The sequence below is a fragment of the Populus euphratica genome, unplaced genomic scaffold, assembly GCF_000495115.2.
Source record: "Populus euphratica unplaced genomic scaffold, PopEup_1.0 scaffold35.1, whole genome shotgun sequence".
NCBI classification, from domain to species: domain Eukaryota; kingdom Viridiplantae; phylum Streptophyta; class Magnoliopsida; order Malpighiales; family Salicaceae; genus Populus; species Populus euphratica.
The window spans coordinates 268189-289364 of record NW_011499860.1 but is presented as its reverse complement, the minus strand read 5'-3'; the positions used below and the strand labels follow the sequence as shown (position 1 = coordinate 289364).

The 21176-nt window shown below is 32.0% G+C and overlaps 2 protein-coding genes across 2 annotated transcripts; both read left to right on the top strand.

The window, feature by feature from the left end:
• Positions 1 to 8782: 8782 nt before the first annotated feature.
• On the top strand, positions 8783 to 12259 carry LOC105124453 (protein SCO1 homolog 2, mitochondrial). The gene is made up of 7 exons (XM_011024476.1): positions 8783 to 8918; positions 9371 to 9500; positions 9676 to 9751; positions 11184 to 11378; positions 11479 to 11568; positions 11673 to 11805; positions 11907 to 12259. Exons 1-7 carry the CDS (start codon positions 8848 to 8850, stop codon positions 12013 to 12015), a joined length of 804 nt encoding a protein of 267 aa, XP_011022778.1. The 5' UTR covers positions 8783 to 8847; the 3' UTR covers positions 12016 to 12259.
• A 4630-nt stretch (positions 12260 to 16889) lies between these two features.
• Positions 16890 to 20248, top strand: LOC105124452 (inactive TPR repeat-containing thioredoxin TTL3-like). The gene is made up of 5 exons (XM_011024475.1): positions 16890 to 17894; positions 18006 to 18201; positions 18283 to 18455; positions 19156 to 19489; positions 19715 to 20248. Exons 1-5 carry the CDS (start codon positions 16915 to 16917, stop codon positions 19850 to 19852), a joined length of 1821 nt encoding a protein of 606 aa, XP_011022777.1. The 5' UTR covers positions 16890 to 16914; the 3' UTR covers positions 19853 to 20248.
• The last annotated feature ends 928 nt before the right edge of the window (positions 20249 to 21176 follow it).

Below are 21176 nucleotides of genomic sequence, written 5' to 3'. Positions count from 1 at the left end.
AAAAATTAAAAATATTATTATTTTAATATATTTTTAAATAAAAAATATTTTATAAAACAACTTCCATTTTCATAATCCCAAACACAACCTTCTTTTAGGCTTGTTGATAATATTTTTTTAATTAGTTTTTTTTAATATATGTTTTTTTTCTTATTTTAATTATATCTTTTAATATTTGATTTATTTAGTATTGAACTTTATAATTTTTTCTAATTTATTTTCTATAAATTTATTATAATATCATAATCTAAACCACAAATTTAATGAGTTAACTTGAGAATTCATCATTTAATATTGAATTAATTAAAAATTAGGTTTTGTGATTTATTTTAATTTTTTTATAAGATTATCCTAAGCTCATAACTTAAGTCACGTGTTTGACTGGTTAATGCAAGTTGACTCGAGTCGTTTTTAAATTATTTTTTTAATTTCATTAGAATTTATTATTTTTTTTTATTTTTTTCTGTTAGGTTATTTTAGTTTATTGAATTAGATCACAAGTTTAATAGGTAAACTTGAGTTCATTTAAGTATTTTTTTTATTAATTGATTAAAAGAATTTATTGAAAATTAAATTTTATAATTTATTTTTTATAAGATTATTATAGTCTCGTGACTTAGCATGTGAATTGGAAAAAATTAACTTGAATTGATATAAATCAATTCAATATATTTTTTTATCTTAATATTTATAAAGAATCTTATTTTGAATATTTATTTTAAATTAAATTAATTTTTTATTAATTATTCGCGTTATTTTGAAACCTATCAGTCAAACGAGTCACATCAAATTAATCATCAAATGATTTAAATTATTTTTTCTACTAAAAAAACATTAGCAAAACTTCCAATGATATTTTTTATTACATTACTAAAAGAAATTATAATATTACTCTAAAATATAGTCATAATATAATTACAATAGAATGCCCCTCTCTATATAATTATATACAAGTATAAAAATTATAATACCTTGTAAAAAAATAAAAATACAAAAGCATTAAACGTTAGCATTGTAGTACACTGGAATGGAGACAGATTTCTGTCTCCACTGTCGAAAGATAAATGAGAACCAAAAAGAAGTAGATGAGGCAAGAGGTGCTATTATTCCTACCAAAAACTAAAAATCAACTAGTGTACGAGTTACTTTCTTCACTGTTCATAAAAAAAAAGTACAAGGTTTGTCACTGTATTTATATAACCAGTGAATCTCCTATTTTATTATATTTTTTCAATTGATTTTTTTTACGCTTTAAAATTAAATTTTAATGGCTCAACTCCAATGATAGTTTGTTTAAATTTAAAATTTTATTTTATTTATTTATCAATATTAGAGTTAGAAAGAAAAAATAATTAGCTATTACGTTAAAATTTTATTTTATTTATTTTTCAATATTAGAGTTAGAAAGAGAAAATAATTAGCTATTACAATATTAATAATAAAAATAATCAAACTTGATATAAATAAATTTTATTTAATAATAAGAATTTAATAATGATATTTTTTTTATAAGATCCCAATATACTAATTCAAACTTTGCACTTAAGTTCATCTGTTTTTTATTAGAAAAATCTTTAGTGGTGGGTTTTTGATAAATTTTTTTTATTATATTTTTAATTTTATAGTTTAATATTAAATTATTTTTTATTATATAAATAAAATATTATTAAACTAATTAGAATTTATAATTTAAATAATAAATTTAATAAATTAATTTGAATCGATGATAATTAATCATTAAAGTTTTCATGTATATAGTCTGGTCAGAATTTTTTCTTTTAAATTTTAACTGGGCTTTGTTTGGACCGCACTCATACAAAAAAAAAAAGCTTCATCTTATAATAAAATTTAATCCTGTTCATCTAAGAAAAAGATTTTGTATCTAAAACAAAATACACGAGTACAATTATGGTTGTTGTTACAGTGATTTAGCCGAAAACTCTAGTGTTTTGTCAATTGATGTTAATAATTAATTAATGGTAGAATTTCTTTCTCTCTCTCTGTTTTTCTTCTTCTTCTTTGAATTTTATATTCCAACACAGCTGTGTCGAGCTGTGTACGCAGTTCCAGCGATGCATTACATTCTCGTTCTCTAGTTATATTCCCTTAATCAGAATTTGTCGTCCAATACCACTTTACGAATATCTTCTCCTGTCCTTATAGACTTCTTCTTCTTCGTCTTCCTCTCTCTCTCTCTCTCTCATTTCCAGGACCAATTTGCACCGGCCATCCAGAATACAAATAACCAAAAAGATATATTTTGAATTATCCCACTTCAATATTAGTTGTATCTGTAACCCTACAAGAGATAAAAAGGAACTTCTCAAGAAATCTAAACATAAAATATTGTGAACTCAAAACACGCATGGAATCATATTTCTATTTTCTAGTCGAAATTCTAATACATATGGAATCATATACACACAGAGAGAGACGCATTTTATTTTGTTCCATAAAAAATATGCTTGTTGGACCAGAGAAAATCAGAAGGGGATGAAAATGACATATTCTTGAGAATACTCTTTCCTGGGAAAAAAAAAAATTTGCAGAGAAGAAGATAATATGATAAAAATCCTGAAATTGCATCTAAATTTCAATATCATACTTTACCTAACCCCAACAAGGCAGCTGATCTAGTTTTACATTGCTTGCATTACATGTATGATTAGACACCACTTTCCCTCTTCTAACTCTCCTTTTTTAAATAGTATAATCCTTGCTAGAATATCTGATGATTTCATCATATTTTTTTGAGGTCAACTGCGTAGCAGGTTAGCCTGATTTACCATGTCCTTGTTGATCACCACCACCACCACCAATATATTGTATATATAAAAGCTGATAGCCTTGTGCGTCTATAATACTGATTTCTGATTGAATTTAGATAAAATAATAAGAAAACTTATTAAATCCAAATTTAATACCCTATAATCGTAGGTATTTGCCGGTGTTGTCTTCTTGCTGACCCTCTCTTCTCTCTAATTAATGAGCCATCGTCTTACACATAACCCGGTCAATTTTACTTGTCATGTAATGTTGCTTATTGACAGAAATTAGCTCCAGGCCTGGGCCCACCCACAGGAAGAAAGGAACCGCACACCAAATTTCTCCCGCACTCCACAGCATGTTTGTGAACCGGACTCGAGTTTGATTTTATAAAACGGTCGGGTCACTGTGTAATCTAGCCAATTCACGGATCACCAAATCAATTCCGTCAATTGTTTTTTTTTTCCTTTTCAAACAATGTTCTTTTTTTTAAAAAATAAATAAATTTGGTTTTCATGTATCCATTGCATCAGGTTATCGATCAATATTGAAAAATGATTAAATTAAAATCTAAATTGGTTTTCAATTACGTGTTTGAAAGATGATCCCAGCAAGAGGAATGGGTTTTAATAAACATGCTTCACACGAGGAAATTCCTAGGGTTTGAACAGTAATACTAATAGCTCCTAATGACTGGATGCCTGCCGTGTTCTGGACATGAAAATTGATCAATTGACACGATAAATATGAAAGCAATGTTAGAGCTAGATATTCTTCAACCTAACAGTAACAGCAGTCCTGTCAATTTTGAGTAGGAATATAATTGACACCTACCAAAACAAATTGACCATTCCTTTTTGTTCCTCATCATGCAAGTATTAGTCGAAACAGGCATAAAAATCAGACAGCTCCAAGCCCAAATCCATCTACAACCCAAAATTTTGCTAACAAATTCTAACAATCTAACTTTTTTTTTGTTTTTTCCCCTTTGAGTTGCATCATATTGCCCATATATACTCTTTCCATTCCATATCAGCATGGCTTCAAATTGTAAATTATATATCACGAGTCAGTTTAGTTTTAAAGTAACAATTTAGAGTTTTAGTTGAGGCGTCCATGTTTGAAGATTCAAGATGGAGGAGCGGTGGGTTTGGGTCAAACATCACAAAAGTCCATAAAGATGGTGCTGGTCAAATGGTCCCATTGATGTTCTTTGTTGGAGCTTTGTGTGCCATAAGTTGTGCTTTCGTTCAAGGAGTTGTAACCTTTGACAGTTGAATTGTCTTTCGCCCGCAAGTCTCCAACACTGGATCCTAGGCTCTGACCTCTTGATCTTCTAGCAAATTTGCTGACAAAAATGTGGTCAACGACACAGACATGGGACAACAAAGCCTTGTCATTTGCTGAAGGCGCAGGCTTGCAGGCCGCAGCAGCAATTTGTTTCCACCATTACGAGGCTAAAGCCCATACTAGCTAAACACCATAATCGTTGATCCTTAGTATATGCAGGCCCAAGAGTCTTGACACTCAACCCGTAGTGTTAATTCTCATGAAAACTTGAAGGTCTAGTCTCTTGTTCAAAGCCCGAGAGTAATTCAAAGCTTTCTTTCTCTGATTTTTTAGATATTTTACAGACTCGAACTAAACTTATCCGCAGCTAATATGAAATCTGCTAATCAGATGTGGAACCAGAAATTGTAGACTGAAAGGAAAAATAAGAAAGTAATTGCTTTTTTGAAGATGGAAAACTCGAGCTACGGAGCTGTTGGACCAACCTCTTCTAGAGCCAGCTTTGAACTGCATGTAGACGAGGGCCAGTTGTAAAACTGAAAAATAAAAATAAAATTTTTCAAAATCTTAGGACTAAAATGTAAAATCTTCTAAGTTTTGAGATGCCATTAACTTCAATGCAGGTCCCTCCCTGCCGCTAATTGGGTGTTTAATATTAAAATTGAAAAATGTTTTTTTTTTAATTGTTTATCTTATGGTTTAAGGACGAAAATGTTGAAATCATAAACAATTATTAATTTTCCGGTGAAAAATAGAACTATTGTAGGCTGTTTGGTTGTGAGTACAGTATGAGTACAGAGTATATTTATTTTTGTATTTTAAAATTAATATTTTTTTAGTGTTGTTAGATTATTTTGATACCATGATATTAAAAATAAAAAATATATTATTTTAATACATTTTCAAATTAAAAAAAAATACTTTAAAAATTAATTACTATTTTATTGTCAAACACTCCACAGTAAGTTACATTGCCACGCGTTTTTAAAAAAAATATACATATAACAACTTGTCTCTAGACATGAAAAAAAAGAAAAAATCTTTAAGCTGGCATCCTTATTCGATCGGTTGTAATTCATTTGACAGACAGATAGACGTCGGAGAGCAGCTGGTTGCGCAATGGCTACAGCAAGGCAGCCCGTGTGCTCGGCAAGGGAGACTCTAAGAAGCAAGGCCTTCCAATGGTAGAAGACGACCCTGCGGGACAACAACATTCACAAGAAACCGTGGAGACAAATGGTACAGTAACAAATAACATCAAAAGGCTAATCAAGGAGTTCAGAATTTATAGATGGAGCCCTGATAATCCCTACCAGAAACCTTATCTCATCTCCATTCTCACCTGGTAGACCTATCCAAATGCTGTGGTACATTTCCACACGTTTTCTTCCTTCTAGCACTACTTAAAAAATTAATAAATATAAATAAAAGTACTAAAATTGATAAATTTTTAAGAGATTTTATCAATAAAAATATTAATAAATACAGATAAAAGTACTAAAACTGATAAATTTTTAATAGATTTTATTGATAAAAATATTTCATCTGTATATATAAGAAGAATTACAGTGAAAAAAATAATTAAAATAAAATAAAAAAATAATGATATGTTATTTTTACTAACAGAATTACAAATAGAATAAATTTTATTTGTAAAATCATTGGTAAATTTTAAACACTATTTATCATGTCAATTATAAAGGGAATTATCAACGAAAAAGTCCGTCATTTTTTTCTAGAAAGCTCTGAAACTGTTCATTTTCAATAGCACTAGTAATTGCTATTCTTTACACACAAAATCAATGGATTGAAAAGTCTTTGGTGTTATTTAGTGATTTTATGAATTTTTTTAATTAAATTAAAAATTTAAATTAAATATTATAGGCGAAATCATCGACGGATTGAAAGTCATTGATGATATTTGACGGTTTCTGAAATTTTTTTATTAAATTAAAATTTTAATTAAATATTACAGATGAAATCACCAACAAAATAATTAAAAATATTAATATATAATTATTCGTTAGTAAAACGCTCCAATAAAAAGCCTAGAATACATGATTTCACAACAAACAAAACTCCTTTGTTCTTCTTTTTCTTCTTCTCTATATGTTAAAAACATCAATATTTATTTATTTTTTCTTCTCAACTTCTTCTTTTCTCCTCCATGCTCATATATGTATTCTTCTCATTTTTTTTTCTTTTTAATTTTTTTAATTAATACACTTTATGATTTTTTTCTTCTTTACTTCACTTGTAACCACATTAAGATAAAATTTTTATTTTTTATTTTATTTTTTTATTTTTTTCGGTATATATATTTTTATTTTATTTTTAATTATTTTTATTTTTAATAATTGTATGAATATTATTGTAGGATTTTTTTCATATAATTTTCTCCCCCCCGAGCGTTTTGAGTATTATAGAGTCTTGATTTATATTAATTTAATTATTTTATAGTTTTTTAAAATAATTACCAATGAAATTATATACTGTATTTTTTTGAAGAAAATATTGATAGAATGAAACGGATAAATTTTTTTGTGTGTCTTTTTAGTTAATAAATTTATTGGTAATAATATTTTTTTTTATTATTAATGGACTTATTGACTGATAAAAAATTACCGATAAAAAACTCATTGACGGGGCATTGATGTCGATTATTTTGTTGCTAAATTAATTATTAATAAAATGATAATATAAATATTAACAAAAAATTTCATTGATAAATATAAAGATTGAGCAGTGGAATATCCTCTTAATCAACTTTGTTAGAGATTCTCGAGTCTCTTTTGGGGTGTATTTTGATAGCACCCGGTTTAGCAGTTGAAAATAATTATCGTCGTGTTGGTATGTATAAGGTGTTGAATGTGTTACAGAAGATAAAAGCAGAGGATGATTCAACTCTTGTCATGCAGGGCAGGGATATGTGGTTCATGTGCCATGAATGTTGATGGGACTCACATTGTGGCCTGCCTTAGGCCCGTCGATGCAGCCACCAGCGAGGGGATCAGAGATCTTTTTGTCGATCTCACCATCCTCTACCTGCAGTACAAGTATGGATAACACCATCTTTTCTGCTTCGACAATCCCCCCTTTCTTTATTTTACAAGTCTTTAATTTCTAAGTTCACTATTGCTAGCCTTTCCTCGTAACATCGTCAGCTGAAGTGCTTGTTGCAGTGTCTCGTTCCTAGACAACAAAGGCACCTGAGTGTATCCTTTGTGCTTGTTGCAGTGCTTCATGCCTGTCGTATTGGTGGAACCCCATGGATTTCCTTGGACCTGCTCCTTTGCTCCAAGCTTATCGATGGATCTGTGAGTGGTAACTTGTTTTTCTTGCAGCCCTTCGCATCAATTGCTATCTATATACGCGTTCAAGATCATTAATTTGATATTCACCATTTCATTTAAATCATCTGATGCAAAAGGGCTCCTTCGATTTTACTAAAACATTATGATATTATCAAAAAAAAAAAAAAAAAAATTCTGTGTAACAGTCGGGATGAATTTGTGGATGAAAGGTTGCAATTAGCATTAACGGAAGATCACAAAAGATTATACAGATGCAGAACTATAAAGAATTGCACTGCTATCTGCCCCCAAAAGCCTAAATCTTGCCGGTGCTAATCACAAGATGAAGATTAGGCATTTACTTATCTGTGCGAACGGAGGAAGTGGAAACCAATAACAGTGTCAAAGTAGGCTAAACTCGGACAAGTGAATTCAAATTCACTCGAGATGTCTATTTATGATTTTCTTTCTAATTAATTATTTTATTTTATTTTTTTAATATTAATTTAATAAAAAATTAAATTTCATAATTTTTTTTATTTTTTTTATAAAATTATTACCATCTGATAACACAAATCATAAATTTAACAAGTTAAATTGAGTTAATTAAAAAGCATTTTTTTTTATTTTTTTTAATAATTAAAATAACTCTATTTTAATCAAAAATAAATTTCAAAAAAGTTCATAAATTTTTTATTCTTATTTTATCTCAGGTTAACCCGAGTTAGGTCGAATTAATCTTCCTCTATTACTTTTTAAAATTAAATAAATTTATATTATAAATCATTATAAATCAGTTCAATTTCAAACTTATCTAATTAATCCTAGTTTTATAATTATAAATATTATAATATTATTAATTTTAACATTTAAAATAAACTAAAATAAACAAAATAATATCTAATTACTTTTCAGTTTACATTACTACATTTTAAGAATAAAATAAATTTTTTTATATTTTATTTTATCTTATTTATTATAACTAAATAAAATATAAAAACTATTATTTTATTTGTATAAATTTTATTTCTATTTTTATTTTTTTTAGAATAATAATCAAAAGCTATCAAATCACTAATTAACCTGGACAAGTAAGTTAGAGCGCCAAAATTGCTTTGTATTACTTGCTCGTCGACATCTCGTTATTCTCAAGGAAGGGGAAAAAAAGGTAATAAGGCCAGGCAGATAAAGGGCCTTAACCCAAAACTTTAAGTTTGGCTTTGATTAGCAATATTAGAATCTAGAAACAGAATTACTACAAAACCAAATCAACATGGATGATTTCTTGGCTTAAGGCTTAAGCCTCATTGGCGCAGAATTAGAAAGCTCAGAGGAGGTGAGGTCAACAAGGCTTCTTCTTTTCTTTCTTTTTTTTAAAAAAAAAAACAATCAAGCTCGAGTTTTTCTTGGTAGGAAATCCACATGCCCTTTTTCAATTTTAAGCTCAACAAGAAAAGAAACCAGAAACCAATTCCTGTAATAAAATAAATAAATAATTATGCCCATTTCTCGCTTTCTTTCCTTTTCCTCCATATACCGCCCAAGACAGGCTCTCAATCTACTTCAAAGGTCCCTCTCTCTTAAACTCCTTAAACCTATTTTTTTCTCCTCCTGTTTTTGTTATTTTTCTCTGGATAATCAAGAAGCTTTGGTATGCAGCAATTACCAGTTCCTGGCGTAGTAGAAACTCTTTTTTTTTTTCTTTCTTTTCATGTATAAGCAAATGGGTTTTCTTGGAAGGGTTTAGGGCTTAGATTACAGGAATGCATTTTAGTTTTTATTTATATACTTCTGGAATTGAACTCTGTGTAGTTCTGTTTACTTTTCATTCTTTAAGGATTGTTGGGTTTTTCTTATGATGGTGTCTAGTTTAGCATTATTTAGTAAAAGTCTTTTCTTTACATTTAAAGGATGATTTCAAAGACAATTGTTAGTTATTTTTTTCTCTGAATTTTGTGATGTTATTAGTTTTCTCTGTTTATTTTTGGGGCCTTTTGATTATATGTGAATCATTGGTGTAGGCTTGGTCCATCTAAGAGGGTTCAATCGAGTAATCTTTCAAAATCAACAAGACAGAATAACGGGAAGCTGGATGGTCGTCTTGTAGAACAAGTACAAGTCGAATCACGGGTTCCTCGCTCCTATGCCATTGTATGCTGCCTAGCCCCTTCATTATCGCTAATTGATATGTGTTGGTTCTCCATTTGATGTGCCATTTTTAGAATATGGTAGATTTTGATTGTTTGTTTGTTTTTTTTTTATTATTAAAAGGAGGTGGATTCTGTAGTCAAAACTATAAATGTTTTTAAAATGTGTAATCTTGCAGCCAGCTGCTATACTCGGATTTGCTGGATTGGCAGCTTTTGTGCATTATAATGATGAGAGGCGAGCAGTTCCAAAAGGTACATTCTATGTTTTAGTATTATCAACCGACTGTCTGTAATGAATCTGGAATTTTATTTGCAAGAAAATATTTGTCACTTCAACATTTTGTGCTTGTTGGTTTCAAACATGGGCTGATTTCTTCTTGGTTTCTTAGATGGAGATATTTAATGTTTTGGTTTTTCGTCATGCATCTCAAAGAGGAAAATTCTGTGATCATTTATGATTAATATGAGCCAATCCTGGATAATAATTACTTAACATTTCCTTGTTCAGCAGTATCTTATTACAGTGGTTTGAAGGGCTTTTTTTTTTTTTAATAATAATATTTCATTCATGCAATATTTGCTGAACTTTATTTGTTATTGAAATTTACCCTGAGCACATTTTGCTGGACTGGAACTGCCTATCAACCTATAAACTCACTTGTGCTCTTTGTTATCAAGATGCCGTTAAAATAGGTGCAACCTTTTAGGGGAACACAGTGCTTTCAATTGGGTCTGGTTCTATTGAATCTTAAGAAAGAAGAGTTACTGCACTACACCATCAGGATTAACAAAGAAAAGTCAAATCAATCCTCTTGGTGGCCGCATCCTTTTTCTTTTTTCTTTTTTTGAGGTTCAAATATTGTGCTTTGGCATTATATTTATTGATTGCTTAAACCAATTGATCACTTTTGAATTCATATTGTTCTGGGTTCCATTGCTTTCACCGAGTTCTTAAGAAACTTGAACATAAAACAAGTAAAACACTTCACCAAATTGCATTTCACCTCACATTCTTCAAAGAAATAATCTGACAAAAGAATTATGGGATACATGTTAGGCTGCTGATATGCAAAACAAATGGTTCCTTGTCATGTTTTTTGGCGTCAAAATGAGGAACCCAAACTTGATCACAACAAACATAAATGGGTTGCAAGACCCACTGAGATCATCCATAAGCAAAAAAAATATAACTAGTGGTGGCCCAAATAAATATTTTATACTCGAAAGAGTGTCACTGACATTCTCCTTCAAACTTTCTGAGTAATCATCACTGTCCAGGCTCTCTGAGTTGTGTGGCTCAAAATGTTGCACTATTTAACCTTACACTGGTACACCTATTGTCTGGTTGGCTTCATCTTGGAATGGAATGTATTTAGGATGGAATACTGAACCTGTGCTCTGTCATCTCTATGACTAGAGATTTGTTCACCATGTTGTTAGCTACTGTATGGTAGTCATCAAAATAAAGGCTATTGTTGGGGTAACAATCATGTTTACTAAACACTGAGCTTCTGCTTCTGGAAGATCAATTGGTGCTTGATAGTCTTCTTTCTGAAAAGAAATGGTGAACATAACCAAAAGTGGTCATGTGGTGGTAACACCAGGTGCAAAGCAGCTTGTTTAGGACTTTTTTTAACCTTGTTCTCCCACATTTTTAATTGTATTTTTTCTGTATATTGGTCAGGTCAAGGCAGTGATCGTGGCAATGTCAAGGGTCCAACTATTGGTGGTCCGTTCACCCTAATTAACACAGAGGATAAAGTAGTTACTGGGAAAGACTTTCTAGGAAATTGGGTCTTGCTGTACTTTGGCTATACATCCTCCCCTGATGTCGGGCCTGAGCAACTGAAAGTGATGGCCAAGGCCATAAACACATTAGGTCTGATGCATTAATCAGCATTTTTTTTTCCCTCTTTCCTTTTTGTTTATTTTGGGTGGGGGGATTGTATATCTTACATCTGTATCTTATATGGATCTAGAGTTTAAAGCGAATCTCAAGGTTTTGCCAGTGTTTGTCACACTTGATCCTCAGCGTGACAATCCCTCGCATCTTCGTGCTTACCTTAAAGGCCAGTCTTATACTTGCTACTGCACATGTTTCATACAATCCATTAGTTATGTTGTGATCACTGGCTGTGGTTAACATGTATTAATGAACTTTGAATGACTGCAGAGTTTGAACCAAGAATAGTAGGATTAACAGGATCTGTGGGTGCTATAAGGCAGATGGCACAAGAGTACCGTGTTTATTTTAGGAAAATTGAAGAGGAAGGAGAAGATTATCTTGTTGAGTCTTCTCATGACATGTAAGCCCCAAGCTCAACTACTGCTTTCTTCTCATTTTTTAGTTCTTTCTTCCTCTTTGGCTTGATCACGAAGTGGATTTTATGAATTTTAAAACATGCAGGTATTTCATCAATCCCAACATGGAGGTGGTAAGATGCTTTGGCGTCGAGTATAATGCAGAGGAGCTATCAGAAGCAATACAAAAGGAATTGAAGAGAACCTCGGCTTGATTGTTTTGAAAATTTTGATGTGCTCTTGTTCTTCTGGGAATTTTGTATTTTTCAAGGCGTCTAACTCACATTCCCATTCTTTTCTTCTAATTTCTCAAAATATAGTTGTAGCGTCAGGGATGAACATTTCCAAATCCATGACTTTTGAAAGAAGGTAATGATTTTTTGCTATTCGAAACAGTGAAAAATGAGGTAGCATTTGATAGTCTCAGGCAGAATGTAAATCTTTGATTATTCTCTTCAACTATCCAGCATTCCTTGAGGAAGTATATTTAACTATATTCAAACTATGAATTTCAACGTCTAAGACAACGTTCTTGTGCCGGTTTGTACTGGAGAATGGTGTGGTCCATTCAATCGAGAAATAAGGGTAAGACTTTGCTGTATGTGCTTTTTTAGACTGAATTTCTACTTCCATTGAAAGGACACGTGATGCCGAACAAAAAACATGAGGAAAATTAAAAGCAGAGAAGGAAAGAAGGAAACCAAGAATTAAAAGCAGAGAAAAAAAAATAGGAAGAAGAGAATTTTGAAGAGGACTGGTATGTATTTTATCAAGTCAACAAAATTATCTTATAAAATGAAAATAAATAAATAAATAGTATAATTTTAAAATATTCACTGAATTTTAATAATTAATTTATAGTTTTGATAAAATATAAGCTTTGTTAAAGGGGGATGTACTTTCAAGTATAACTTCTCTTCTAAGATCATTATTCATGTTTTCTAAAATTTATTTCGAGTCATTGTTTCATTCTTTTTAAGTGTATATCTTATTCTATACTTATCAAATTATATCATATATTAATGAACATATTTACTTTTTTGTCTCACTGGTCATTTTTTTTATATAAGAATGAGATAATTATCTTTTTTCTAACATAGTTTTTATCTTAACTCAATAAGTAATAAGATGTTGACTTCTTTTTGTCAAAAACTCTAATACATTTTTCTAATAGAGCAAAGTAGTACCACTAAGTTTTATTTTTGTAAATTTCACCCTTCTAATCTTAGATTAATTATACTAGTTAAAGAAATGATTTATGTCACAGATCTACCCATCAAAGATCCATAAATTAAATTAACCCTTAAAAGTTAGGATTTCTAGTTTAATATGTTTCACGAGTCAATTATCAAGATCATCATAGTCATGATAATTATCTATTATGTTGGTAGTTTCTATAGGGAATTGGCCTTTGATGGTGCCTTTGGTTATCATTAGAATGCATGCCATCACTAAATTGTTTTATTTGTAAAGTTTTTATAATTATTTGTGTGGACATGCTATTCATATTAACTCGCATAAACTATAATAGCTCTTGTATATCCATAAAAACATTACTACAACTTGAATTTATAGTAATTGTGAGTTCTAGATTGTGTACTAGGCTACTATTTTATAAATACATACATTATTAATTTAAAATGTGACTAAGATCGCAAACAACAATTGTAAGTAAAACATAATATAAAATTAAAGTTAATATTTAATTATTTGTTTATTTTAGATACTAAACAAAATCATATTAAACCAAGAAAAATTGTAAATAACTAATGTTAGTCCTCTAAATACAAATAACTGGTCCAAACACAATGTTTAAATTTTCCGACAAATTTAGCCAAGCTCTATAATTAGTTAAGAAAATCATATATTCAATATTAATAAATAAATAAACAAAAAAATTAAGGACGTGCTATATTTTTATGTGCAGTCAAAAAAAAAAATATTAATGTTAATTCTTGGCAAACAAACCAAAATATATTACTAATAATGATATTCAATGGTTATTTTTTATTTTTATTTTTATTTTATTTCTGTAGAGGCGTACAAACCAGATTGTAATGGAATATGCTGGAAGTTACTACTGCTGACGTGGCAAAGACTAATGAAACCACGAAGACTACTTGTGTGGCACTGACATGTCAATGCTAGCCGATGTGGTGCTGTCATGGCAGTTCTGGCCAGCGTGACAGTATATGCTGATATGGTAATGACGCTGGATAAGTCAATTACTCTGCCTTGAGAGACTGGGACCCTGGTCTTGATCTGCTGCTATTGGTATGAACTGGCTGCCATGATGGCACCAATCTTGATCATTGTCAATATGTTGTGTTGGTTGCACCAGGTGGAGGGACTGGTGTTCGTTGCCAAAATAAGGGGAGAAAGGCTGTTTGTGTGTTGCAGTCGTTGTCGTAGTGGAGAAGACCTGAAGTGTTGGAGGTGCTGGCTAGAGAATTGTCGTGGAGACCCTACTGGAGTAGCCCGATCAGCTTTTTGGTGGCTGTGCAAGGATAACGTCCTCTACTATTGATAGTTGATCTTTAACAGTTGTGGTGGCGGTAGACTAGTCTGTGTTTGTTGCGGCTGGTGGACGTTGGTTACTTGGCTTCGGAATTGTGATAGAAATTGTAATTTAAAATATTTTTTATTTAAAAATATATTAAAATATTAATTTGTTTACTTTTTAAAAATTATTTTTATATTAGTACGTCTAAACAATAAAAAATATTAATTTTAAATTTTTTTAAAATACTAGTTGGACTATGTTCCTAAATAAGCAGGGTTGTTGAATCTATGTTAGAAGATGAATGATTTTTTTTTTCAAAATCAATTGTTCATGATGATTCTGCAAAATTTCTAAGTTTGGAAACTGTGTTGAATTTTGAGAATTTACAAAATTCCTAAGAGATTGATTAATTATTGAAACAATTAAAAGCATATGTTATAATACTAAATTGATGCTGAAAAAAAAAAGGTAAAGAAAATTAAAAGCAGGGAAAGAGAAAATTTAAAGTATGAATAGTATGTTAATTTATTAATTCATCAAAATTGTCTCATAAAACAAAAAACATAAATCTAATTATTAATTCCAGTACATCAATTAAAACAATCTAATATAAATAACTCACAAAAATAAAACAAAAACAATGAAATAGATTTATATCAACTCAATTTCCCAACTAAAAAGTAGGGCAACTTTCAGGATATATTTAAAATTATAGTAATGATGATTTTTTATTTAAAAATATATTAAAATAATATTTAACACATCAAACCAATCTGCAAATAAAAAATAAAATATTATATATTCATGTAATTTACTCTCTGTGTGCGCGTCAGGTGTCCCACAAAGACATTGCTATGCTGTTAGGAAACGACCTTCCTATTATTTTTTTTATATATAAATATTTAACAAATCCCCACAGCCCACTGAATATCCTGCAAGCCCAATGAGCAAGTAAGATACCGCGGGATAACAGGTGTACATGATAAGGTTCGAATCCAGGTACGAAGGAAGGGGACAAACAAGATTTATTCTAGTTGTTGCAGGCGCTTGAACCCTTGACATTGACCCTTCAGGTTAGTTGGTTGCCTTCACTGACTTGATCCTATCTACCCTTATAGAATTTTTTTGGTCTATCGTAGTGGTATCCCTCCCACCACTAAACCAGAACCTCACTTGCATATAGACCCTAATCTTAATATTCTATGTCGGTGGATTTCTTTTCCCTTTAGAATAGAGTATTAATTAATTAATTAGCACATACATAACTAGGAGGTGGTTTACAAAATGTAGCTGACTAGCTTCTATGATACGTGCAATGCTCAAAGCCTCAAATATGCCAACGTGCCCACCTCTATTGCTCTTTATCAGCAGCACGCCTCCATTGGCTGTAAAGAAAAAGAGGAGGCTCTTGGAAACTATGCCTTCTCTTCCCCATAATCCCAATTCTTTATTGGGTTTTTTTTCTTTTTTTTGTGATTATGTAATATTACTGGATGGTTGGCAAGGGACCTTGATTTACGTCCGTGATGTACAGTAGTGATGTGATTTTTTACGTCCGTGCCTTTATGTGGGCTGGGGCAAACAAATCACGGTAAAGTGTTGCTCTGATTATAGGAATTTGCATTTATTTTCGAGCAAATTAGTCCAATCCAACGTTTCTCAAATCCATATCAATCACATACAATGTATTTGGGATGCTTGAGAACTTGTCTTGGTACAAATTATTCGTTTGTTTTTTTGATTTACATGTCTTTGGTTTTGGGATGCTTGAGAGTGTAATAAAAATTGTTTTTTTTGGGATGCTTGAGAGTGTAATAAAAATTGATTTTTAAGTATTTTTTTACTTGAAAATATATTAAAAAATATATTTTTGATATTAGATATTAAAACAATTGAAAATACAAATTAATTTAAAATAAAATTTAAATTCTTTTAAGAATAAAAACAGACAGTATTTTAAGAATATTCATGCCAAATGTAGAGCAAAGGCAAGGAAACACACCTCTTTTCTTTGCTAAAATTTTAGAGATCTACGTTTCATAAAGGACCGGGTCTCTTGGTTCCCCCCTTTTCCACCACACACGAAACATGAAATAAAAGAGAACAAAAAATTGAAGAATCAAGACCATCTTCCCCCTTTAAAGTTTAATAAAACTATACCAACTGTAAATTAGTGTGCTCCTTTTGGTAAAGAAATTTACAAATTTTCCCCCCACATTCATCACGCCATTTCATGTCTTGTCTGTAACAGAAAGAGAGCGAAATCAAAGAGATTCTATGTCCTTGCAGCCGCTTCAGGGGCCCTTGCAATCCATCTCCTGGAGCTAGCTATTTTCAAACCCCACGTCCATTCATTCTCTCTTTCTTTTTTCCTGGATTTAGGCAGGGTTCAATCTTCCTGACTGGCAAAGCCCATGATATATATGTATTTATATATGGATAATTTGTTTTCAATGTCTCTCAATCATAATGTTTCAATATTGTCTTCATAGCTAAATAGCTAGCAATGTTCTGTGTCTTTGTTGGTTTAAAAATGTGCCAACCTTCTCTACCATAGAAGCTGCATTGCCTGTAAGACTTGAGGAGAGAGGCTCAAAGGTCATAAAAGAATATGGGAGACTTGTCGCCCGAAAAGAAATCTGCAGGTTGCGGCCTATTTTCAGCGGTTTTTGGTCGAAGAGTTTTTTGGCCAAGAAGATCAACATCCACGGGTTCAATTAGTACAATGAATGCAGCCAATTTCACCAAAACACCTAGCACGCCAAAGAGGCGAAGGAGTGGCTCAGATGAGGCTGCATTTCTAGGCAATCCGTCTGGCATAGCAGAAGAGCAGCGAAAATCTATCACAAAAGCTCCCATGCATCCCAAGATCCCTCCTTCAAAGAACCAAAACTACGGTAGAAAACTTCAAGAGGACGCAACCAAAATATCATCTGATCAAGGTCATGCTAATCAAAATCAAGGTTATGGTAATCAAAATGCTCATGTTAAACATGGTAGGAGGGTTCCTAAGGAGGCAGTTGGTCTTTCGGGTGAGCTCGAAAGCTATATCTCTGATCATCAGAAATCTAAAGGAAGCAGCACGCTTGTTCGTGCTTCATCCAGCAATGTGATGCTCCTTGGCAATTTAGGCAACTTGAGGCAGGGAGGGGGGGGAGGAAATACGACTTCTCGTGATGTTCTTGATTACCTTCCTAAGACCGCAAGAGAAGACGTTGCAACTCCTAATGGGAAATACCCAAATAGTGTAATGGGAAATGTAGTGAAGAAACAGAATGAAGAGAAACCAAACGTAGGTGCGCAGCCTGCTGCCGGTTCTTTATGCAGGGCTCTCTCTACTAGAATGGACCCTGAGCAGCTTAAAATTATGGGGAATGAGGATTACAAGAATGGGAATTTTGCAGAGGCATTGGCTTTGTATGATGCAGCAATCTCGATTGATCCTAACAAGGCTTCTTATCGGAGCAACAGAAGCGCAGCATTAACAGCTCTAGGTAAAATTCTCGAGGCAGTTTTCGAGTGCAGAGAAGCCATTCGAATTGAACCCCATTATCATAGAGCTCATCATCGTTTAGCAAACTTGCATCTCAGGTAAAAAAAAAAATACCATTAATTGCCAGGGAACTCTAATTCAATTTAGTGCCATGCTAATTTTATACGGTGTTTTTTCTTTCCATTGGTGAAATTTTTATGTGTTCATAGATTAGGCGAGGCAGAAAAGGCTATATATCACTACAAACGTGCAGGGCCAGAAGCTGATCATGCTGACATTTCAAACGCTCAAGCTCTTCAAGCCCATCTCAACATGTGGTATGTGGCTCGTAGACATCGAGATTGGAACACCTTGATCAAGGAGACTGCGGCTACCATATCTGCTGGTTCAGATTCAGCACTGCAAGTAATCCACCTAGTTTTCATTGAACACGTTCAAATATTAAATACTGCCATGCTTTCTAAACTAGTTGTGTGTCTAATATAGATATATGCATTGCAAGCTGAGGCCTTGATAAAGCTTCATAGGCACCAAGAGGCCGACGAAGCATTGCAAAAGGGTCCAAATTTTGACGTGGATGCCTGTACACAATTTTTTGGTCCAATTGGCAACGCAAATTTGTTAATGGTACGAGCTCAGGTTGACATGGCTATTGGCAGGTTAGTGATCTGTGTTACATAGTCACACATTATTAGAATTGCATTAGAGGTGTCAATTTGCATGAGAGCGTAGTAAATGATTGCATAGGCTCTTAAATAATAAAAAGAAAGGAATGGCTGTAATCTGGTGTTGAGGAACAGCTCAAAAGGCATATTTTTGCTGGTAAAAAGTGGAACCAAAACACATACAAAGTCAAGGAAAAATCTGACCACTTACCCACCAGTCACCAACTTGCTCAACTATTCCCTAATGATTGTTTGGGTTAAATGCTTTGATTTTGCACCTAAGCTTTTATGGTAAAAGCAGGTTTTTTTTTTTTTAAACAAAAGACATGCTTTTCAATGGTATTTTCGCTTATTAGTATAGAAAATTAAAAATTAGCAAAATAAAACTGATGTAAAAAGTATTTGCGAAATAACACAGCTTTATTCAAAAATCTTCTTATAGATTGTTAATTAATGATATGTTGAACACTTCTCACGTGAACTTGACAGGTTTCAATTGTTGACTACTATTAATGGGGTTCACGTTCTAGCCAAAACATATATTTGACTATAACTGAGCCTGTCTAATTGAAATAATTAATGCCAGCTTTTATGCGCTAACCTAGTTTAGTCCCAATATAATTGAAGGAATGAATCGGTTAATTGTCCTTATTGTTTATCGAGTTAATAAAGCTTTTAACCTCTGGATTAACAGATTTGATGATGCTCTGGCCACGGCACAACGAGCAACAAGGCTTGACTCTAACAACAAGGAAGCATATACGGTGTTGAAAAAGGCTAAAGCTGTAGCTGCAGCTCGATCACATGGCAACCAGCTTTTTAAGGCAGGAAAATTTTATGAGGCATGTAATGCATATAGTGAGGGACTTGAGCATGATCCCTACAACTCAGTGTTGTTATGCAATCGAGCTGCCTGCCGGTCCAAGCTTGGCCAGTATGAAAAAGCAGTGGAGGATTGCAACGCTGCCCTTACTGTGCGCCCAGGTTACGCAAAGGCCAGACTGAGAAGAGCTGATTGCTATGCAAAGGTGACTATATTTAGTTTGTACAGCATGTTTTGACATGTGATGGATAGCTTTTATTTTTTGGAGCAATTTAGATGATGTCAAATTTGGTTTGATAATGTCTAATGCTTGCTTCATTAGTTTGTACAGCATGTTTTGACATGTGATAGATAGCTTTTATTTTTTGCAGCAATTTAGATGATGTCAACTTTGGTTTGATAATGTCTAATGTTTGCTTCACTGAAATAGTTGGGAAAATGGGAAGTTTCAATCAAGGATTATGAGATGTTGCAAAATGAAGCCCCGGAGGATGAAGAAGTGGGCAGGGCCTTGATGGAGGCCAAGGAGCAGCTCAAGAAGCAGAAAGGACTGGATGCTGCAGCTTGAAGCTCGAGGCCAAGCAGTGTAATGTAGAAAGAAATCGCTAGAGCAGCTATCAGAACCAATGAGGCCTAGAACCAAAAACGAGAGACTAGTTATGGCTAGCGTTGACCCTGATGCAGCAGATGGAACGCACAAGGTTGAGATCAGAAACAAGAAACTGCTATGATTAAGGGAAGAAATCTCACTGATCGGGCATCATGGTTTAGGACATGGTGTAAAAGGACTTAGTTTTTTTGGGTATAGATTGATGCTTGTGTGAATTTTTTTGAAAAGATGTATGACACTGAAGCGACTTCTAAGAGTGCAAAGTAACACCAAGAAAGGATGATGTAAAAAGCTTCATTTTCTGTCGAGAATCAATGTTGTAAACATGAGTTGTAGATTGCTAGTTAACATGGTCCATGGTGGCTTGGCTTGTTATGAATTTGTTTGAGAGTTTGATAATTTATGTTTTTGAATATTTTTTTAAATATATTTGTTCTGAAAAAAAGAATTATTGTGTTTTTAATGTTTTTTTTATAATTTTAATATTGTAGATGTTAAAAAATTTTAAAAATTATTTTAATATATTTTTAAACAAAAATAGTTTTAGAAAACACCACAATCGTATTTGATATACCATTGAGATTTTCAAATTCAATGATTGTTTGTCCATTCATTAAAGTTTTTAAAATATAAAAATATCAAATACATTTTTTTTATACACATAGAGCAACCCACAAAATCACCGGAACAATGGTGACCCATTTGATCTTAAAGAGAACTAGGGTTTATTTTATTCAATCAATAATGCATTTTAATCTATCTGAATGTATACATAGAGTGTTTATTTATAGATACCCAAATATATAAAATAAAATAAAAAATAAATAAAAGTACTAATTTGATATTGAACCAGAAACTCCAGTAATAAATACTTGTACTAGAAACTCTGCAAGGATATCTATAATGTAAATCAACAAATAAAACAGAGTAAAAATAAAGAAAAGCAGGGAAGTCAAAGAAAGAAGGTAAAGAATAAAGAGAATGGGTAATCACATTGATCAAATTTCAAAGCAGTTTCTTGATTAATGTTATGAGATAAATTTAAAAGAAAAACATAAAAAGTTAAATCTGGGTGAATCAGTCAAAGCTAACGCGGTAAATCTAAGTGACCCACTTCACTGTTATTTAGATGAAATTTTGACATGGCATGAACGGTCCAAATCTACATGGTTTTGATTTGGATTCAACTAGAGTAGATTTTGATTTTGGTTTAATCGATTTCATTCCGAGAACAGATAAATTTGATCTGTCATTTGGTACAATCTCATATATATATATATAT